Here is a 22,138-nt window from a genome sequence, read left to right on the forward strand (position 1 = left end):
TATGTTTCATGCTATGGTTAGGTTTACCTTAATACTTCTTTTGTAGTTGCGGATGCTTGCAAGAGGGGTTAATCATAAGTGGGATGCTTGTCCAAGGAAAGGCAGTACCCAAGCACTGGTCCACCCACATATCAAATTATCAAAGTACCGAATGCGAATCATATGAACGTGATAAAACTAGCTTGACGATAATTCCCATGTGTCCTCGGGAGCGTTTTCCTTTATATAAGAGATTGTAGGCTTGTCCTTTGCTACAAAAAGGATTGTGCCATCTTGCTGCACCTTATTTACTTTTGTTACTTGTTACCCGTTACAAATTACCTTATCACAAAACTATTTATTACTGATAATTTCAGTGCTTGCACAGAATACCTTACTGAAAATTGCTTATCGTTTCCTTCTGCTCCTCGTTGGTTTTGACACTCTTACTTATCGAAAGTACTATGATAGATCCCCTATACTTATGGGTCATCACGATGATTATGTGAAAAAGCTTCAACCTGATAAGCTCGAACCCAAATCGGAGAAATATGTCTTCAAAGGATACCCAAAAGAAATTCTTGGGTACACCTTCTATCACAGAACCGAAGGCAAGATATTCGTTGCTAAGAATGGATCCTTTCTAGAGAAGGACTTTATCTCGAAAGAAGTGAGTGGGAGGAAAGTAGAACTTGATGAGGTAATTGTACCTTCTCTCGAATTGGAAAGTAGTTCATCATAGAAATCAGTTCCAGTGATACCTACACCAATTAGTGAGGAAGTTAATGATTATGATCATGAAACTTCAGATCAAGTTACTACCGAACCTCGTAGGTCAACCATAGTACATTCCATGCTACCTCTTGAGCACTTGTGTTGGTTTTCCCTTGAAGAGGAAAGGGTGATGCAGCAGAGTAGCGTAAGTATTTCCCTCAATTTTTGAGAACCAAGGTATCAATCCAGTAGGAGGCCACACACGAGTCCCTCGCACCTACACAAATAAATAAATCCTCGCAACCAACGCGATATATAGGGGTTTGTCAATCCCTACACGGTCACTTACGAGAGTGAGATCTGATAGATATGATAAGATAATAGTTTTGGTATTTTTATGATAAAGAGAAATAAAAGATGCAAAGTAAAATAAATGGCAAAGGAAATAACTAAGTATTGGAAGATTAATATGATGGAAGATAGACCCGGGGGCCATAGGTTTCACTAGTGGCTTCTCTCGAGAGCATAAGTATTCACGGTGGGTAAACAAATTACGGTTGAGCAATTGACAAAATTGAGCATAGTTATGAGGATATCTAGGTATGATCATGTATATAGGCATCACGTCCGAGACAAGTAGACCGACTCCTGCCTGCATCTACTACTATTACTCCACACATCGACCGCTATCCAGCATGCATCTAGAGTATTAAGTTCATAAGAACAGAGTAACGCTTTAAGCAAGATGACATGATGTAGAGGGATAAACTCATGCAATATGATATAAACCCCATCTTGTTATCCTCGATGGCAACAATACAATACATGCCTTGTTGCCCCTACTGTCACTGGGAAAGGACACCGCAAGATTGAACCCAAAGCTAAGCACTTCTCCCATTGCAAGAAAGATCAATCTAGTAGGCCAAACCAAACTGATAATTCGAAGAGACTTGCAAAGATAACCAATCATACATAAAAGAATTCAGAGAAGATTCAAATATTGTTCACAGATAAACTTGATCATAAACACACAATTCATCGGTCTCAACAAACACACCGCAAAAGAAGATTACATCGAATAGATCTCCACAAGAGAGGGGGAGAACTTTGTATTGAGATCCAAAAAGAGAGAAGAAGCCATCTAGCTAATAACTATGGACCCATAGGTCTGAGGTAAACTACTCACACTTCATCAGAGGGGCTATGGTGTTGATGTAGAAGCCCTCCATGATCGATGCCCCCTCCAGCGGAGCTCCGGAATAGGCCCCAAGATGGGATCTCGTGGATACAGAAAGTTACGACGGTGGAATTAGGGTTTTGGCTCCGTATCTGGTAGTTTGGGGTATGTAGGTATATATAGGAGGAAGGAGTACGTCGGTGGAGCAACAGGGGGCCCACAAGGGTGGAGGGCACGCCTAGGGGGTAGGCGCCCCCCCCCTACCTCGTGGCCTCCTGGTTGATGTCTTGACATGGGGTCCAAGTCCTCTGGATCATGTTCATTCCAAATTTCACGTTCTTGAAGGTTTCATTCCGTTTGGACTCCGTTTGATATTATTTTTCTGCGAAACCCTAAAATAGGCCAAAAACAGCAATTCTGGGTTGGGCCTCTGGTTAATAGGTTAGTCCCAAAAATAATATAAAAGTGTATAATAAAGCCCAATAATGTCCAAAACAGAATATAAGAAAGCATGGAACAATCAAAAATTATAGATACATTGGAGACGTATCATTCCGCACCAGAGTGGTATGGTAGTCCTATTCTGGAAGTCATGTTACTAGACCATGACGAACCTACGAACTATGAGGAAGCGATGATGAGCCCGAATTCCGCGAAATGGCTTGATGCCATGAAATCTGAGATGGGATCCATGTATGAGAACAAAGTATGGACTTTGATTGACTTTCCCGATGATCGGCGAGCCATAGAGAATAAATGGATCTTCAAGAAGAAGACTGATGTTGACGGTAATGTTACTGTCTACAAAGCTCGACTTGTTGCAAAAGGTTTTCGACAAGTTCAAGGAGTTGACTACGATGAGACCTTCTCACCCGTAGCGATGCTTAAGTCTGTCCGAATCATGTTAGCAATTGCCACATTTTTTGAAATATGGCAAATGGATGTCAAAACTACATTCCTTAATTGATTTCTTAAAGAATAGTTGTATATGATGCAACAAGAAGGTTTTTTCAATCCTAAAGGTGCTAACAAAGTGTGCAAGGTCCAGCGATCCATCTATGGACTGGTGCAAGCATCTCGGAGTTGGAATATACGCTTTGATAAGGTGATCAAAGCATATGGTTTTATACAAACATTTGGTGAAGCCTGTATTTACAAGAAAGTGAGTGGAAGCACTACATCCTTTCTGATAAGTATATGTGAATGAGATATTGTTGATCGGAAATGATGTAGAATTTTCTGGAAAGCATAAAAGAGTGTTTGAAAGGAGTTTTTCAAAGAAAGGCCTCGGTGAAGCTGCTTACATATTGGGCATCAAGATCTATAGAGATAGATCAAGACGCTTGATAAGATTTTTCAATGAGTACATACCTTGACAAGATTTTGAACTAGTTCAAAATGGAACAGTCAAAGAAGGAGTTCTTGCCTGTATTGCAAGGTGTAAAGTTGAGTAAGACTAAAAACACGACCACGACAGAAAATAGAAATAGAATGAAAGTCATTCCCTATGCCTCAGCCATAGGTTCTATAAAGTATGCTATGTTATGTACCAAACCTATTGTGTAGCTTGCCATGAGTTTGGCAAGGGGGTACGATATTGATCCAAGAGTGGATCACTGGACAGCGGTCAAAATTATCCTTAGAAGACTAAGGAGATATTTCTCGATTATGGAGGTGATAAAGAGTTCGTCGTAAAGAGTTCGTCAATGCAAGCTTTTACACCGACCCGGATGACTCTGAGTCTCAATCTGGATACATATTAAAAGTGGGAGCAATTAGCTAGAGTAGCTTTATGCAGAGCATTGTAGACATAGAAAATTTGCAAAATACATACGGCTCTAAATGTGACAGACCCATTGACTAAACTTCTCTCACAGGCAAAACATGATCACGCCTTAGTACTCTTTGGGGTTTAATCACATGGCGATGTGAACAAGATTATTGACTCTAGTAAACCCCTTGGGTGTTGGTCACATGGTGATGTGAACTATTGGTGTTAAATCACATGAAGATGTGAACTAGATTATTGACTCTAGTGCAAGTGGGAGACTGAAGGAAATATGCCCTAGAGGCAATAATAAAGTTGTTATTTATATTTCCTTATATCATGATAAATTTTTATTATTCATGCTAGAATTGTATTAACCGGAAACTTAGTACATGTGTGAATACATAGACAAACAGAGTGTCCCTAGTATGGCTCTACTAGACTAGCTCATTAATCAAAGATGGTTAATTTTCCTAGCCATAGACATGTGTTGTCATTTGATGAATGAGATCACATCATTAGAGAATGATGTGATGGACAAGACCCATCCGTTAGCTTAGCGTTATGATCGTTTAGTTTATTGCTATTGCTTTCTTCATGACTTATACATGTTCCTATGACTAGGGGATTATGCAACTCCCAAATACCGGAGGAACACCTTGTGTGCCATTGCTACCTCTTGAGCATGCGTTGGTTTTCCCTTGAAGAGGAAAGGGTGATGCAGCAAAGCAGCGTAAGTATTTCCCTCAGTTTTTGAGAACCAAGGTATCAATCCAGTAGGAGACCAAGCGCAAGTCACCTCGTACCTACACCAACAAATAAGAACCTCGCAACCAACGCGATAAAGGGGTTGTCAATCCCTTCACGGCCACTTACAAGAGTGAGATCTGATAGAGATAATAATAATAATAATAATAATAATAATAATAATAATAATAATAATAATAATAATAATAATAATAATAATAATAAGATAAATAGTTTTGGTATTTTTCATGATATAGAATTGAAAGTAAACATTGCAAAATAAACGGTGCCAGAAATAACTAGTTGACGGAAGATTAATATGATGAAAGATAGACCTGGGGTCCATAGGTTTCACTAGTGGCTTCTCTCCAGATAGCATAAGTATTACAGTGGGTGAACAAATTACTATCGAGCAATTGATAGAATTGAGCATAGTTATGAGAATATCTAGGTACGATCATGTATATAGGCATCACGTCTGTGACAAGTAGACCGACTCCTGCCTGCATCTACAACTATTACTCCACACATCGACCGCTATCCAGCATGCATCTAGAGTATTACGTTCATAAGAACGGAGTAACGCTTTAAGCAAGATGACATGATGTAGAGGGATAAACTCATGCAATATGATATAAACCCCATCTTTTTATCCTCGATGGCAACAATACAATACGTGTCGTTTCCCCTACTGTCACTGGGACCGAGCACCGCAAGATTGAACCAAAGCTAAGCACTTCTCCCATTGCAAGAAAGATCAATCTAGTAGGCCAAACCAAACTGAAAATTCGAAGAGACTTGCAAAGATAACCAATCATACATAAAAGAATTCGGAGAAGATTCAAATATTGTTCATAGATAATCTTGATCATAAACCCACAATTCATCGGATCTCGACAAACACACCGCAAAAGAAGATTACATCGAATAGATCTCCAAGAGAATCGAGGAGAACTTTGTATTGAGATCCAAAGAGAGAGAAGAAGCCATCTAGCTAATAACTATGGACCCGAAGGTCTGAGGTAAACTACTCACACATCATCGGACGGGCTATGGTGTTGATGTAGAAGCCCTCCGTGATCAATGCCCCCTCCGGCGGAGTGCCAGAAAAGGCCCCAAGATGGGATCTCACGAATACAGAAGGTTGCGACGGTGGAATTAGGTTTTCTTGGTGCCCTCTAATGTTTTTAGGGTACGTAGGTATATATAGGAGGAAGAAGTAGGTTGGTGGAGCCACAAGGGGCCCACGAGGTTGGAGGGCGCGCCCCCTGCCTCGTGGCCTCCTCGTTGGTTGCTTGACGTCCACTCCAAGTCCTCTGGATCATGTTTGTTCCAAAAATCACGCTCCCGAAGGTTTCATTCTGTTTGGACTTCGTTTGATATTCTTTTTATGCAAAACACTGAAATAGGCAAAAAAATAGCAATTTGGGCTGGTCCTCCGGTTAATAGGTTAGTCCCAAAAATAATATAAAAGTGTATAAATAAGCCCATTAAACATCCAAAACAGAATATATAATAGCATGGAACAATCAAAAATTATAGATACGTTGGAGACGTATCAAGCATCCCCAAGCTTAATTCCTGCTTGTCCTCGAGTAGGTAAATGATAAAAACAGAATTTTTGATGTGGAATGCTTCCTAACATATCTCTCAATGTAATTTTCTTTATTTTGGCATGAATGTTCAGATCTGAAAGATTCAAGATAAAAGTTTAATATTGACATAAAAATAATAATACTTCAAGCATACTAACTAAGCAATCATGTCTTCTCAAAATAACATGGCCAAAGAAAGTTCATCCCTACAAAATCATATAGTTTGGTCATGCTCCATTTTCGTCACACAAGAATGCTCTCATCATGCACAACCCCGATGACAAGCCAAGAAATTGTTTCATACTTTAGTAATCTCAAACTTTTTTCAAATTTCACGCAATACATGAGCGTGAGCCATGGATATAGCACTATGGGTGGAATAGAATATAATGAAGGAGGTTATGTGGAGAAGACAAAAAGGAGAAAGTCTCACATTGACGCCGCTAATCAATGGGCTAGGGAGATGTTCACCAATTGATGTCAATGCAAGGAGTAGGAATTGCCATGCAACGGATGCACTAGAGCTATAAATGTATGAAATCTCAACAAAAGAAAATAAGTGGGTGTGCATCCAACTTTCTTGCTCACGAAGACCTAGGGCACTTGAGGAGGCCCATTGTTGGAATATACAAGCCAAGTTCTATAATGAAAAATTCCCACTAGTATATGAAAATGACAAAACAAGAGACTCTCTATCATAAAGATCATGGCGCTACTTTGAAGCACAAGTGTGGAAAAGGATAGTAGCATTGCCCCTTTTTATTTATATTTTTATTTTTATTTTTTGGGGGCCTTCCTTTTTTTATTTGGCCTTTCTCTCTCTCTTTTTGTTGTTGTTTGGACAATGCTCTATTAATGATAATCATCACACTTCTATTTATTTACAACTCAATGATTACAACTCGATACTAGAACAAGATATGACTCTATATGAATGCCTCCGGTGGTGTACCGGGATGTGCAATGACTCATGAGTGACATGTATGAAAGAATTATGAACGGTGGCTTTGCCACAAATACGATGTCAACTACATGATCATGCAAGGCAATATGACAATGATGATATGTGTCATAATAAACGGAACGGTGGAAAGTTGCATTGCAATATATCTCGGAATGGCTATGGAAATGCCATACTAGGTAGGTATGGTGGCTGTTTTGAGGAAGATATAAGGAGGTTTATGTGTGATAGAGCGTATCGTATCACGGGGTTTGGATGCACCGGCGAAGTTTGCACCAACTCTCAACGTGAGAAAGGGCAATGCACGGTACCAAAGAGGCTAGCAATGATGGAAGGGTGAGAGTGCATATAATCCATGGACTCAACATTAGTCATAAAGAACTCACATACTTATTGCAAAAATCTACAAGTCATTAAAAACCAAGTATTACGCGCATGCTCCTAGGGGGATAGATTGGTAGGAAAAGACCATCGCTCGTCCCCGACCGCCACTCATAAGGAAGACAATCAAATAACACCTCATGTTTCAAATTTGTTACACAACGTTTACCATGTGCATGCTACGAGACTTGCAAACTTCAACACAAGTATTTCTCAAATTCACAACTACTCAACTAGCATAACCTTAATATCACTATCTCCATATCTCAAAACAATCATCAAGTATCAAACTTATCTTAGTATTCAATGCACTTATATGAAAGTTTTTTATTATTCCTAAAGGCAAATTACCATGTTGTTCTAAAGGACTCTCAAAATAATATAAGTGAAGCATGAGAGATCAATTTCTATAAAATGAAACCACCAATGTGCTCTAAAAGATATAAGTGAAGCACTAGAGCAAAAACTATATAGCTCAAAAGATATAAGTGAAGCACATAGAGTATTCTAATAAATTCCGATTCATGTGTCTCTCTCTCAAAAGGTGTGTACAGCAAGGATGATTGTGGTAAATTAAAAGCAAAGACTCAAATCATACAAGACACTCTAAGCAAAACACATATCATGTGGTGAATAAAAATATAGCTCCAAGTAAAGTTACCGATAGACGAAGACAAAAGAGGGGATGCCTTCCAGGGCATCCCCAAGCTTAGGATTTTGCCACTCCTTGTTCCATAATCCATCAAATCTTTACCCAAAACTTGAAAACTTCACAACACAAAACTTAACAGAAAATCTCGTGAGCTCCATTAGCGAAAGAAAACAAAACACCAGTTCAAGGTACTGTAATGAACTCATTCTTTATTTATGTTGGTGTTAAACCTACTGTATTCCAGCTTATATATGGTTTATAAACTCCATTAGTAGCCATAGATTCATCAAAATAAGCAAACAACACATGAAAAATAGAATCTGTCAAAAACAGAACAGTCTGTAATAATATGTACCTAATGTAAACTTCTGGAACCCCAAAAATTCTAAAATAAATTGCTGGACATGATTAATTTATCTATTAATCATCTGCAAAAGGAATTAACTAAATAGCACTCTCCAATAAAAAAATGGCAGCAATTCTTGTGAGCGCTAAAGTTTCTGTTTTTTACAGCAAGATCAAAAAGACTTTTCCCAAGTCTTCCCAACGGTTCTACTTGGCACAAACACTAATTAAACACAAAAAACACAACCAAAACAGAGGTCATATAATTTTATTTATTACTAAACAGAATCAAAAAGCAAGAAACAAAAATAAAATTGGGTTGCCTCCCAACAAGCGCTTACGTTTAACGCCCCTAGCTAGGCATGATGATTTCAATGATGCTCACATGAAAGACAAGAATTGAATCACAAAGGGAGCATCATAAAACACATGACAAACACATCTAAGTATAACATACTTCCTATGCATAGGCATCTTATAGGCAAACAAATAATCAAGGCAAGCAAAAACTAGCATATGCAAGGAAGCGGAAAGAAACAATAGCAATCTCAACATAACGAAAGGTAATTTAGTAACATGAAAATTTTTACAACCATATTTTCCTCTCTCATAATAATTACATGTAGGATCATAAGCAAATTCAACAATATAGCTATCACAAAACATATTCTTAACACGATCCACATGTATGCAAAGTTGACACTCTTCCAAAATAGTGGGATTAAAATTAACTAAAGTCATGACCTCTCCAAACCCACTTTTATCAAAAAAATCATAAGATTGAACATGCTCCAAATATGTGGGATCTAAAGTTTACACTCTTACAAACCAACTTTCAATAATATTGCAAACACTATTATCAATCTCATATTCATCATGGGGCTTAAATAAATTTTCAAGACCAAAATAAGAATCACCCCAATCATGATCATTGCAACAAATAGTAGTCATAGAAAAACTAGCATCACCAAGCTTGAGGTTTTGCATATCATTAACACAATTGACATTAAGAAAATTTATAGTAGCATCACTGCAATCATGCTTTTCATCGAAGGAACTATCAAGTATGGGTGCAATAGCAATGATCTCATGTTTAACATAAGGAACTATAGCAAATTCATCTTCATAAATATTGGCATCATGGCCACAAGAATAGGAAGCATCATGTTCATCAAGGGATATTTCAATCAAATCATCGGAATCATAATTATCTATAGATTCATGCATATCATTATTTTCTTCCAAAGCAACGGTCATTCTTTCAATAAATTCTTTGACATAGACATTATGAGCATAGTTTTCATAGCAATATTTAAGTATGTCAAAATTGTCAGATTCATAGAGAGTAATATCATACTTTTCAATCAAAGAAGCAACTTCATAAGCACCCTTAAAAGCAACAAGTTCTTCAATTTGTTCGATATCGTGGTAACTATAAACACCCTTTGCATAAGAAGATAAGATTTCATTATCATTAAACTCACATAGGTAGGGGAGGTGTTTTTTAGGGTTCTTGGAGCAACAAGTAAGATCACAAATTTCACAAAGATTCCAAGCATAACATAGCAATCTGTTTATTTGATCCCATAAGAGTCTCCCTTTTTCAGACAAACGGTGACGCACAAAATGAGCATGCTCATCTAAAGATTTCCCATCAATTAGGCTAGTTGGGATTTCAGCACGAGCGCATAAGGATCGAAGATGATCCAAGTAGAACACTTTAAGTGGATCCATATCAATAGATTTTTAGCAAGCAAAGATGCAAGCAAATAGAAGGCACATGGAAATACAAAGAAATATACATACGGGAAGAAGGCGAACGGAAAAAGGGCGAATAAAACGGCAAGGGTGAAGTGGGGGAGAGGAAAATGAGAGGCAAATAGCAAATAATGTAATGCGAAGGATAAGAGTTGTGATGGGTACTTGGTATGTGTTGACTTGGCATAGATCTCCCCAGCAACGGCGCCAGAAATCCTTCTTGCTACCTCTTGAGCATGTGTTGGTTTTCCCTTGAAGAGGTAAGGGTGATGCAGCAAAGCAGCGTAAGTATTTCCCTCGGTTTTTGAGAACCAAGGTATCAATCCAGTAGGAGACCACGCGCAAGTCACCTCGTACCTACACAAACAAATAAGAACCTCACAACCAACGCGATAAAGGGGTTGTCAATCCCTTCACGGGCACTTGCAAGAGTGAGATCTAATAGAGATAATAATAATATGATAAATATTTTTGGTATTTTTAATGATATATATTTGAAAGTAAAGATTGCAAAATAAACGGTGCCAGCAATAGCTAGTTGACGGAAGATTAATATGATGGAAGATAGACCCGGGGGCCATAGGTTTCACTAGTGACTTCTCTCAAGATAGCATAAGTATTACGATGGGTGAACAAATTACTGTCGAGCAATTGATAGAATTGAGCATAGTTATGAGAATATCTAGGTATGATCATGTATATAGGAATCACGTCTGTGACAAGTAGACCGACTCCTACCTGCATCTACTACTATTACTCCACACATCGACCACTATCCAGCATGCATCTAGAGTATTAAGTTCATAAGAACGGAGTAACGCTTTAAGCAAGACGACATGATGTAGAGGGATAAACTCATGAAATATGATATAAACCCCATCTTTTTATCCTCGATGGCAACAATACAATACATGTCGTTTCCCCTACTGTCACTGGGATCGAGCACCGCAAGATTGAACCCAAAGCTAAGCACTTCTCCCATTGCAAGAAAGATCAATCGAGTAGGCCAAACCAAACTAAAAATTCAAAGAGACTTCCAAAGATAACCAATCATACATAAAAGAATTCAGAGAAGATTCAAATATTGTTCATAGATAATCTTGATCATAAACCCACAATTCATCGGATCTCGACAAACACACCGCAAAAGAAGATTACATCGAATAGATCTCCAAGAGAATCGAGGAGAACTTTGTATTGAGAACCAAAGAGAGAGAAGAAGCCATCTAGCTAATAACTATGGACCCGAAGGTCTGAGGTAAACTACTCACGCATCATCGGAGGGGCTATGGTGTTGATGTAGAAGCCCTCCGTGATCAATGCCCCCTCCGGCGGAGCACCGGAAAAGGCCCCAAGATGGGATCTCACGGATACAGAAGGTTGCGGTGATGGAATTAGGTTTTCATGGTGCCCTCTGATGTTTTCAGGGTACGTAGGTATATATAGGAGGAAGAAGTAGGTCTGTGGAGCCATGAGGGGCCCACGAAGGTGGAGGGTGCACCCAGGGGGTAGGCACGCCTCCTGCCTCGTGGCCTCCTTGTTGGTTGCTTGATGTCCACTCCAAGTCCTCTGGATCACGGTTGTTCCAAAAATCACGCTCACGAAGGTTTCATTCCGTTTGGACTCCGTTTGATATTCTTTTTATGCGAAACACTGAAATAGGCAAAAAAAATAGCAATTTGGGTTGGGCCTCCGGTTAATAGGTTAGTCCCAAAAATAATATAAAAGTGTATAAATAAGCCCATTAAACATCCAAAACAGAATATATAATAGCATGGAACAATCAAAAATTATAGATACGTTGGAGACGTATCAGCCATCAAACGTCACAACGTAACTGGGTGACTATAGAGATGCTCTATAGGTGTCTTCGATGGTGTTTGTTGAGCTGGCATAGATCGAGATTAGGATTTATCGCTCCGATTGTCGGAGAGGTATCTATGGGCCCTCTCGGTAATGCACATCACTATAAGCCTGGCTAGCAATGTGACTAATGAGTTAGTTGCAGGATGATGCATTACGGAACGAGTAAAGAGACTTGCCGGTGACGAGATTGAACTTGGTATGAGGATACCGACGATCGAATCTTGGGCAAGTAACATACTGATGACAAAGGGAACAACGTATGTTGTTATGCGGTTTGACCAATAAAGATCTTCGTAGAATATGTAGGAGCCAATATGAACATCCAGGTTCCGCTATTGGTTATTGACCGGAGATGTGTCTCGGTCATGTCTACGTAGTTCTCGAACCCGTAGGGTCCGCACGCTTAACGTTTGATGACGATTTGTATTATGAGTTATGTTATTTGATGTACTAAAGGTTGTTTGGAGTCCCAGATGAGATCACGGACATGACGAGGAGTCTTGAAATGGTCGAGACATAAATATTGATATATTGGACCATGTTATTCGGACACCGGAAGTGTTCCTGATGGTTTCGGGTAAAACCGGAGTGCCGGAGGGGTTACCGGAACCCCGGGGGAACTAATGGGCCACCATGGGCCTTATTGGAGAGAGAGAAGGGGAACCAGGGTAGCCCCTCCCCCCTTGCAATCCGAATTGGACAAGGGAAGGCCCCCCCCCCCTTTCCTTCTCCCTCTCTCCCTCTCCTTCCTTCCCCCTTTCTCCCTCTTGGTGGAATCCTACTAGGACTCCTACTAGGACTAGGAGTCCTAGTAGGACTCCCCTCCTTGGGCGCGCCCCCTATGGTCGGCCGGCCTCCTCCTCCCCTACTTTATATATGGGGAAGGGGGCACCCCATAGACATCCAAGATTTGTCTTAGCCGTGTGCAGTGCCCCCCTCCATAGTTACACACCTCGGTCATATCGTCGTAGTGCTTAGGGGAAGCCCTACGTCGGTAACTTCATCATCATCGTTGCCACGCTGTCATGCTGACGGAACTCTCCCTCGTCCTCAACTGGATCAAGAGCTCGAGGGACGTCATCATGTTGAACGTGTGCTAAACATGGAGGAGCCGTATGTTTGGTACTTGGATCGGTTGGATCGTGAAGACGTTCGACTACATCAACTGTGTTACTAAACGCTTCCGCTTTCGGTCTACGAGGGTACGTGGACACACTCTCCCCTCTCATTGCTATGCATCTCCTAGATAGATCTAGCGTGATCACAGGAATTTTTTTGAAATACTGCGTTCCCCAACAATTATTGACTCTAGTGCAAGTGGGAGACTGAAGGAAATATGCCCTAGAGGCAATAATAAAGTTGTTGTTTATATTTCCTTATATCATGATAAATATTTATTATTCATGCTAGAATTGTATTAACCAGAAACTTAGTACATGTGTGGATACATAGACAAAATAGAGTGTCCCTAGTATGCCTCTACTTGACTAGCTCGTTAATCAAAGATGGTTATGCTTCCTGACCATAGACATGTGTTGTCATTTGATGAACGGGATCACATAATTAGAGAATGATGTGATGGACAAGACCCATCCGTTAGCTTAGCATATCTTTTAGTTTTATTGCTATTGCTTTCTTCATGACTTATACATGTTCCTATTACTATGAGATTATGCAACTCCCGAATACCGGAGGAACACTTTGTGTGCTATCAAACGTCACAACGTAACTGGGTGATTATAAAGATGCTCTACAGGTGTCTCTGATGGTGTTTGTTGAGTTGGCATAGATCAAGATTAGGATTTGTCACTCCGAGTATCGAAGAGGTATCTCTAGGCCCTCTCGGTAATTCACATCACTATAAGCCTTGTAAGCAATGTAACTAATGAGTTAGTTACGGGATGATGCATTACGAAACGAGTAAAGAGATTTGCCGATAACGAGATTGAACTAGGTATGATGATACTGACGATCGAATCTCGGGCAAGTAACATACTGATGACAAAGGGAATAACGTATGTTGTTATGCAGTTTGACCGATAAAGATCTTCGTAAAATATGTAGGAGACAATATGAGCATCCATGTTCCGCTATTGGTTATTGACCGAACATGTGTCTTGGTCATGTCTACATAGTTTTCGAACCCGTAGGGTCCGCACGCTTAACGTTCGATGACGATTTGTATTATGAATTATGTATTTTGGTGACCGAAGTTTGTTCGGAGTCCCGGATGAAATCACGGACATGACGAGAAAGTTAATGGGCCTAATGGGCCATAGTGGAGGAGAGGAGGCCAGCCACGGGAGGAGGCGCGCGCCCCCTTGCCCCAATCCGAATTGGACAAGGGGAGGGGGCGCGGGCCCCCTCTTTCCTTCTCCCTCTCTCTCCCTTCCCCTTTCCCCCTCTCAGTTGGAAGGAAAGGGGGGCGAATCCTACTAGGAACGGAGTCCTAGTGGGACTCCCCCCCCCCCTCACATGGCGCGGCCCCCTTGGGTCGGCCTCCTCCTCCCTCCTTCCTTTATATACGTGGGCAGGGGGCACCCCAAAACACAACAGTTGTTTCTTAGCCGTGTGCGGTGCCCCCCTCCACAGTTTACCACCTCGGTCATATTGCCGTAGTGCTTAGGTGAAGCCCTGCGCGGATCACATCACCAACACCGTCGCCACGCCGTCGTGCTGACGGAACTCTCCCTCGACCCTCTACTAGATCAAGAGCACGAGGGACGTCATCGTGCTGAACGTGTGCTGAACACGGAGGTGCCGTACGTTCGGTACTTGGATCGGTTGGATCGTGAAGATGTTCGACTACATCAACCACGTTACTAAACGCTTCTGTTTTTAGTCTATGAGGGTACGTGGACACACTCTCCCCTCTCGTTGCTATGCATCTCCTAGATAGATCTTGCGCGTTCGTAGGAAATTTTTTGAATTACTACGTTCCCCAACAGCGTGTCCTTTTTGTGACCAGGAGCAGGAAACAATCAACCATCTACTACTCACATGCGTCTTTGCCAGGACGGTCTGGACTGTGATTTGCGAGGCCCTAGGACGGCTGGACTGGGTGCCGACACAACAGGACATCCTTGCACCTTGGTTATGCAGCAAACGTGGACTGAACAACATGAGCATGAAGGATCTGCGTACCATTCTAGGACTAACAATGTGGAAATTATGGAAGCACAAAAATGCCATTGTCTTTGATGGTGCCCAACCCTCGTGTGAGGTGTTGTTACGTAGAATTAGGCTTGAGGGCTTAGTGTGGGTATCGGCAGGCCTACTAAAAGGGGATGTTAACCCCTTCTTTAGTCGGGTGGCACTGTGGGATAGGCGTGAGGAGTAGAGTCACTTAAAACATTTGTAACTATGGTGGAAACATTCTTTTGCCCTTCTTCTTTAATACTCCCTCTGTCCCATAATATAAAAGTGTTTTTACACTAGTGTAGTGTCAAAAACGTTCTTATATTATGGGACGGAGGGAGTATATTATATGCACGTTCGTGCATATTCGAGAACAAAAAGACAAGAGGAGACATAAGGTTTATAAAGCCAACATGCTTTTTTGCTTTGGTAGCTTTGTATATCGGATTGCTATATTTGCACAAAACACACAATAACATGTGAAGACAATTTGTCATAGACACATCACACGTATACTAGCACAACTCCCGTGGAGGTGTGCATGCGTACACGTACACCCACGCAGCACACACGCATACATGTACACACGCAGCACACACGCATACATGTACACACGCAGCACACACGCATACATGTACACAGACGCATACGCGTACACTTACGCACACGCAGCACACACATACATGTACACATCATACACGGGGCCACTAGTCATTGAGACCAAAATATGATGGGGGTCATTTTTACAAAGCCTTGCCAAAATTTAGCAAGTGCCCCTTTGAATTTGCAAATATGCAAAGTGGGATGACAGATTTAGCAAGCTTTGTAAAAACTTTGGATGGAGAGCCACTCATACAAAGAGTGTTGGAGGAATTGTTTTGTGCAGATTTGCTAAAATAGCAAGTGAATGCAAATATAGAAAGACCGTTGGAGATGCTCCTAGGAGAGCTAGTACTAGTACTAGTAGACCACTACTAATTATGTATTAATTAGAACTATGTTTGATTCAAATGAACTTTGTATGTTTGAAACAATGTAGTAGTTGAACTAGTTTACATCTTCGAATACATCATCCGTTGGAGTTGAAGGTTTACATCACCAAATATACATCATCAGTTGAAGTTGAGACTTTTTTGAAGATGTAAAAAACACTTGTTGTGATGTAAATTATACAACACCTACTTTTACATCTTTAAGTATACATTTTCTATTGAAGATGCTTTAAAAGGAGCGCGCGGTTTCTTTGTTTTGAAGGACCGGCAATCTGTTTGTTTATATATCCGAGTAAAAAACGTGCTCTTTTGTTTTGCAGGAACGGATCAGTTGACCGTTCCATGGAATACGCGCTAGGCCGGTCGATCTTTCCGTGAGGTTACCTTTAAAATCTCCTTTCTTTTAAATCTCAGCCGTCAATTATTATGTAATAAAAAATTAACAGATATGAAGACGTGACGGAAGGAGAACTAAGAATTCTTCTTAACTTAGCAATTCAAACTAATCCAAAAAATATATTCTTCACTTTATTATAAGGTAGGTAATAGATATAGATGTGATCCTTATTTTTTTTTGTATGGTTGTCCCTTAATTAATCGTATGGTTGGGGTTTTCGCATGATTATTCGTTAATCAATGGTGCGGCAAGTATGTGCGTTTGTATCGGGTTTTTACCCGGTTATTTCTCATTAACCAGGCTATTTTCTTATTCTTAATGAAATGTAAATGTAGGAACCCCTGCCCTCTTGAGGTATTCTCTAGAAAATAGAAGATCCAAAGCATTGTCATCACTTTGCAACAGATTTGATGAAATTGGCAGTAGTACACACACTTGGACGGAATAGCATATACTACTAGTATAAAAACTGGTTTGTTGTGGTCTTACACGCGAACAAAACTTTGACGTTTCGCTAGTGCGGAAAGAAAGTGATGTACATAAGTAATCATGAGACATGCATGAATCATTCCAATATCCCACTGATGATGGTTCTGGGCACAAGAATGGCATGGCAAGACTAGCAGCAGCAAGGTGGAGCAGAGCAAAAACAGTTCGCAACTCCAACAGTAAATTGATAACCTTGTCCCTAATTTTCCCGTCACCGTGTAGTAACTCTCTCGAAAGCTTAGCTACCGTCAAAGCAAAAACTGACAAGCTAGCAATAACAGCAAATGCGGTACGAGAGCAGTCCCTAGAAGTAAATCACCTGCCTGCCCGAGCACGCCCCCGGTGCCGGTGGCGTATGCTGCATCTCAAAATGCGGCGGATGTTGCGGCGGCATGGGAGTTGCAAACGGCCTCATGCAGTCCCAGGGTGGCGGCGGCGGGCGCAGCATATGAGGTGGTGCCCAGCGCGGCGGGGGGTGTGGCCAGCGCCAGGGCGCTTGCGCCGGCGCGCCCCAGCACGGTGCCAGATAAGACGGCGACATCGGCGAGCGCCAGAGTGGTGCCGGACCTGCAGGCTGAAGATGCTGCGTGAACGTAGGCGCTCCTGGGCCCGACGGCGGTGGCATCGGCAAGCCCCAGGACAGCTGCGGAGGAGGCGGCGCCACCTGGCGCGAACCGAAGCCTGGTGGCAGGGTAGGAGGCGGCGCCAACGTAGGCCGCCTCCAGCATGGTTGCGGCGGCGGGCCGAAGCCTGGTGGTGGTGGTGTGGGGAGGATCGGCTCCGGCGTAGGCCCGCTCCTGCATGGTTGCGGCGGCGGGCCGAAGCCTGGTGGTGGTGGTGTGGGGAGGATCGGCTCCAGCGTAGGCCCGCTCCTGCATGGTTCCGGCGGCGAGCCGAAGCCAGGTGGTCGGGAGAGGGTCGGCTCCAACTCAGGCTGGCCCCTGCACGGCGGCGAAGGCGGAGGCACCACGGTCTGCGGCCGCGGCGTGGGCGAGGGGGGCGGAGGTGGCGGAGTAGGGGAGCGCATCCATAGTGGCGGAGGCACCACGGTCTGCGACCGTGGCGTGGGCGACGGGGGCGGAGGTGGCGGGGTAGGGGAGCGCATCCATCGCGGCGGCGACGGCGTCACCAACGACATATCCTCACCCTCCTCTTCCATGACCACCTCCTCCTTCACCTTGGCCGTGTTGGACGCGGCAGGGCGCTGGTAGGGGGAGGTGCGCGTCCTTTTGGAGCACGGGCGGCGCAGGGGCACCGCCAGCGCGAGCATGTGGTGGGCGGGCGGGGGCATGGGCTCCACCGGGTCCGGCGGGTCAGCGAAGGCGGAGAAGGCGGTGACGCAGCCGATGGGGCACTCCGCCCAGCCGATGGCGTCGACGTCGGCCGCGGCCTGTGCGGCGGCGATGCGCGCGGCGGAGGGCGGCACGAGCGCGGCGCCACCGTGCAGCGTAGAGCGGCGCGGCGGCTGCAGGTCGACCTGCCCCACCATGTGGCCCATGATCTGGGACTGCAAGAGCAACTCCATCCCGTCAATCACACCCACACCGGCAGCGGAGCAAAGCAAAAGGCACATAGATAGATAGATGGAAGAAAACCTTCTTGCCGTGGAGCCTGGCGAAACCATGCATGTAGATGATCTGCAAGCGGCCATGGCAGAGTCGCGCGCAGAGAGGAGAGGGAACACATCACATACAATCACATAATAAGAGATTGAATCTCAAAAAAGAAAACATAACAGCAGATTCAGTTAACAAAAATGGAAGAAGAACAATATTCAGTATCACCTAGCGTAGTATATAATTTAATTTCTCAAAAATAAAACTAGCGTAGTACTTTCTCTGTTTCAAAATTCTTGTCTTAAATTTGTCTAGATATGGATGTATTTAATATTAAAACGTGACTTGATACATCGGTATTTTGACAAATGTAAGACAAGAATTTTGAGACGGAGGGAGTATTTATATATTATTGGTTAAAAACGAAAGAAGGGAATATTAGGAGTAACGGATTCAGTTAAAAACATGGGGAAAAGAGACATGAAAGATCAAATAAATACATGAAAGAAGAACGTCGGGGTCATACATTCAGATTCAGGAACATGGACACTCCGATCAAGGAGAAAGTTGGAACCAAAACTAGAAGAAGCAGATGAGATTGAGAGTTGGGAGTGGGTGGATTAGCAAGCACGTACGTTGTTGAGGTGGACGGTGGTGAGGCGGGTGGCGTAGGGGTCGACGAAGAGGCGGTGGTACCTCTCCAGCGTCAGGGTCAATCTCTCCTTCACCATGGCCGCGCCCTCTCCTCCCCCTTCTCCGCCGTCCTCCTTCCTTCCGCTGCCAAACTCTCTCTCTCTCGCGCGCGCGCGCTCTCGCTCTCCCTCCTCTCTCTCTCTCCTTCCGTCTGGCAAGGTTCCCCTCCCCTCTCCTCCCTGCTGGCCTTGCTTTTTGTCACGGCCAACACGCTCGATCGGCACGTTACGTGCAGATTTGGTGCTGCCCCGAAGCGCTGTCTGTATGTGTGTGAGAGAGAGAGAGACGCGGTACGTTACCGCATGGCAGGGCAGGGCAGGGCAGGGACGAAGGAATTGAATGGGGCTCCTGTTTGTTGGTGGGCGGTTTCATTTCCCTCGCCAAACAGAACAGAACAGGCTTTCCCTCGCCTGCCTGCACAAGCAGACAAACCAAAGGCACGACGCTGTTTCGTTTCTCTTTTGCTTTCACCCGATCAGGTCAGGTCAGGTCATTAGGGCATGGCCAACGCTTCACTGTGGACGGATGCTTCAGTTCTATACGTCACTTGCAATTGTCCAGCTCAGCTCAACCTGTAGCTTGCAGACTAAAACGGGATCCTGCAGAGGAAGTAGGCTCTTGGCTGACAAAAGAAATAGAGAGTGGGCAAAAGCGAGAAAGATGAGGCTAGCCAGCCATCCACGTTCACAAGAAGTACAGGGAAAAGAGAATGTACATGTCATACATTGGCCTGATGGGGCAGCTCCATGCGTTGGGTGTTTAACAAACTAAATAGTGCCTCATACATCTTTACTTATGTGGAAGAGATGAAGCACTAGAAAGGTGATGCTTCCATTGTACATAGGAAGAAAGTTGAGTTGAGCCTGCCTTTGCAAACTTGGGAGGCCCGGTCAAGACTCGTCAAAAGTGTCCCTCCCATCCTTTGGTTCTCAGCTTCTGATGATGGCTGTGGATTTTGAATTTTGGTCACGTCTGCATGTTCACTTCGTTCTTCCTCGCCGAGAGCCTGCTCTGCATTCCACCAAATACGAGCGCCTTGTCTCTCGAGTCATACAGTAACCTAAATTTTTTGTGTAAGTAGATTTGTTGGGTCATTACATTAAGATCCAACGGTCGTCCTTTTTTCTTCTTCCTCCATCTTTCATCCTCCTCTAATCCATTCCTTCACCCACAAAATTGACTTACCCAAATTACAAATTCAGTCAACATACATGTAGCTATTGTGCGTGGCAGTTTAGCACAGGCAGATCATTATCACAGCGAGCTGGATCAAGACCGTTAAGTCACTATCCCATCCCACCGAGCAAACTTTACGCACCAATAAAAGAGAGAGGACTTCAACGCAGTTTCTCTCTGCCTCGCTGAACTGAACCGAGCCACCAAGTAGATTCAGAACGACAAGGACTCCTCAAACCAGCAACCACTGTCAGAGATTTCAAAATGCAGACGCATCTCATTATCAAAACAGCAAGAAACAAAACGCATCTCATCCCAAATGCAGACGCATCTCAACGCGGTTAATAACTGAACAGGCAACATGGTTCTCATCATTAACACAACCAGTAAAATTAAAATTAATTTACAACTACTGCAGATCACCACCGAACCAAAAGCAGCGAAGAACAAAGCACGCCAGATCAACCGTCAGTTCCACGCTGCTTCAGTCAACCACGCTACAAATCACACAGCAGAGGCAATGCCGCCGCTGCTGCCCTGGGCGGCGGCGTCGGCGGCGGGAATGTCCTGGACCTCGATGGACGGGAGCCTGAGCAGCTCCCTCATGCGCCTCTCCTTCCTCTTGGTCGCCGCCTTCCCCTGGCCCCTCAGGGCCCGCTTCCTGGTCCCCTCCACGCCAGGCGCCGCGGGAGGCAGGCTGGAGGAGGCGCTGAATGTGCTCGGAGGGGAGACGCGCTGGACGACGGCCGCGGAGCCCGGGCGGATGGTGGCGAGGGGCACGGGGGAGGAGGCGGCCGCCCCGGCGTGGACGGAGAGGACGGAGCCGACGGGGCACTCGCGCCAGCCGAGGTCCTGGATGTCGCGCTTCACGGCCTCCGTGGAGAGCAAGGCCGCGGAGGGCCCCGCGGCACCCGGCGGGGGCGCCACGGCGTTGATGCTGACTGTGGCGCGGCGCGGGCGCAGCAGGTCGAGCGAGTTGAGCGCGTCGACGATCACCGGCTGCGATCGACGAATGTAGGGGAGAGAATCAGAGAATCGTTAGCTCGCTCTCAGGGTGGGGGGCATGACAGGCACTCAGGCAGGGGAGGGAGTTATCCAGCAGAGGGGAGAGGGTTTGGGGCTGTGGAGGGGTACCTTGTTGGAGTTGTAGAACTTCTTGAAGCCGTGCATGAAGAGGATCTGCGACGCCAACAGGAGGAGTTAGGAGGGCGGCGGACATGGGCGCGGAGAGAGTCAGAGAGAGAGATGGAGTGCCTGCCGACCTGATTGAGTTGGTCGATGGTAAGATGTCGACCGCTGCGGGTGGTGAAGAAGAGGACGTAGTCCTCCAGCGTCATCCGCGGACGATCGGCCGCTGGTGGCTTCGTCATCGCCGCTTCCTCTCTCTCTCCCTCGCTCCTCTCACGGACGGAATGGGTGCTGTGAGCCTTCCAAGGTGGGGTGCCCAAATGCAAACGGAATGGGGATGGAAGAGAAGAGAGGGGCCGCACCGTCGCGTGGAGTAAGCTGTCCCCGCACGTCAGTGCCTCATCTGCCGCCCCTTCGAGACCACCGCCGCATCGCTGCAAGCGAGAACCGCCCAGAAGGCGAAAACCGATGGATTACGCTACACTTCTTCGGTTTACGGTGCCAGCTGTGAATAAACACAACACGTGCCCGTCATCTTCTTTGCAAAATCTGAGCATCTTACATTACATCATGCACTCGACAATCTAAATCAAATATGGTTCGTGACATGATTAGGCACCTGACTG

The 22,138-nt window shown here is 44.2% G+C and overlaps 2 protein-coding genes across 2 annotated transcripts; both read right to left on the bottom strand.

Annotated features, from left to right (window-relative positions):
- Positions 1-17,020: 17,020 nt before the first annotated feature.
- On the bottom strand, positions 17,021-19,503 carry LOC119285504 (extensin-like). The gene is made up of 3 exons (XM_037564794.1): positions 19,151-19,503; positions 18,555-18,596; positions 17,021-18,466 (listed from the first exon to the last, which is right to left on the bottom strand). Exons 1-3 carry the CDS (start codon positions 19,244-19,246, stop codon positions 17,264-17,266), a joined length of 1,341 nt encoding a protein of 446 aa, XP_037420691.1. The 5' UTR covers positions 19,247-19,503; the 3' UTR covers positions 17,021-17,263.
- Positions 19,504-20,692: 1,189 nt separating this feature from the next.
- Positions 20,693-21,925, bottom strand: LOC119288803. Its single transcript, XM_037568342.1, has 3 exons — positions 21,647-21,925; positions 21,519-21,563; positions 20,693-21,383 (listed from the first exon to the last, which is right to left on the bottom strand). The coding sequence occupies exons 1-3, from the start codon at positions 21,752-21,754 to the stop codon at positions 20,889-20,891; spliced, it is 648 nt and encodes a 215-aa protein (XP_037424239.1). The 5' UTR covers positions 21,755-21,925; the 3' UTR covers positions 20,693-20,888.
- Between the last annotated feature and the right edge of the window lie 213 nt (positions 21,926-22,138).

Source organism: Triticum dicoccoides, chromosome 4A (genome assembly GCF_002162155.2).
Source record: "Triticum dicoccoides isolate Atlit2015 ecotype Zavitan chromosome 4A, WEW_v2.0, whole genome shotgun sequence".
NCBI lineage: Eukaryota > Viridiplantae > Streptophyta > Magnoliopsida > Poales > Poaceae > Triticum > Triticum dicoccoides.

What these genes read in the sequence shown, in the direction of transcription:
- LOC119285504 (XM_037564794.1), bottom strand. Translation starts at nt 19,246, where the DNA reads ATGGTGAAGGAGAGATTGACCCTGACGCTGGAGAGGTACCACCGCCTC. An exon ending in CCACCGTCCACCTCAACAAC is followed by an intron (nt 18,597 to 19,150) that starts GTACGTGCTTGC and finishes GGCCGCTTGCAG; the next exon opens with ATCATCTACATGCATGGTTT. An exon ending in CCAGGCTCCACGGCAAGAAG is followed by an intron (nt 18,467 to 18,554) that starts GTTTTCTTCCAT and finishes TTGCTCTTGCAG; the next exon opens with TCCCAGATCATGGGCCACAT.
- LOC119288803 (XM_037568342.1), bottom strand. Translation starts at nt 21,754, where the DNA reads ATGACGAAGCCACCAGCGGCCGATCGTCCGCGGATGACGCTGGAGGAC. An exon ending in CCATCGACCAACTCAATCAG is followed by an intron (nt 21,564 to 21,646) that starts GTCGGCAGGCAC and finishes TTGGCGTCGCAG; the next exon opens with ATCCTCTTCATGCACGGCTT. An exon ending in AGTTCTACAACTCCAACAAG is followed by an intron (nt 21,384 to 21,518) that starts GTACCCCTCCAC and finishes CGTCGATCGCAG; the next exon opens with CCGGTGATCGTCGACGCGCT.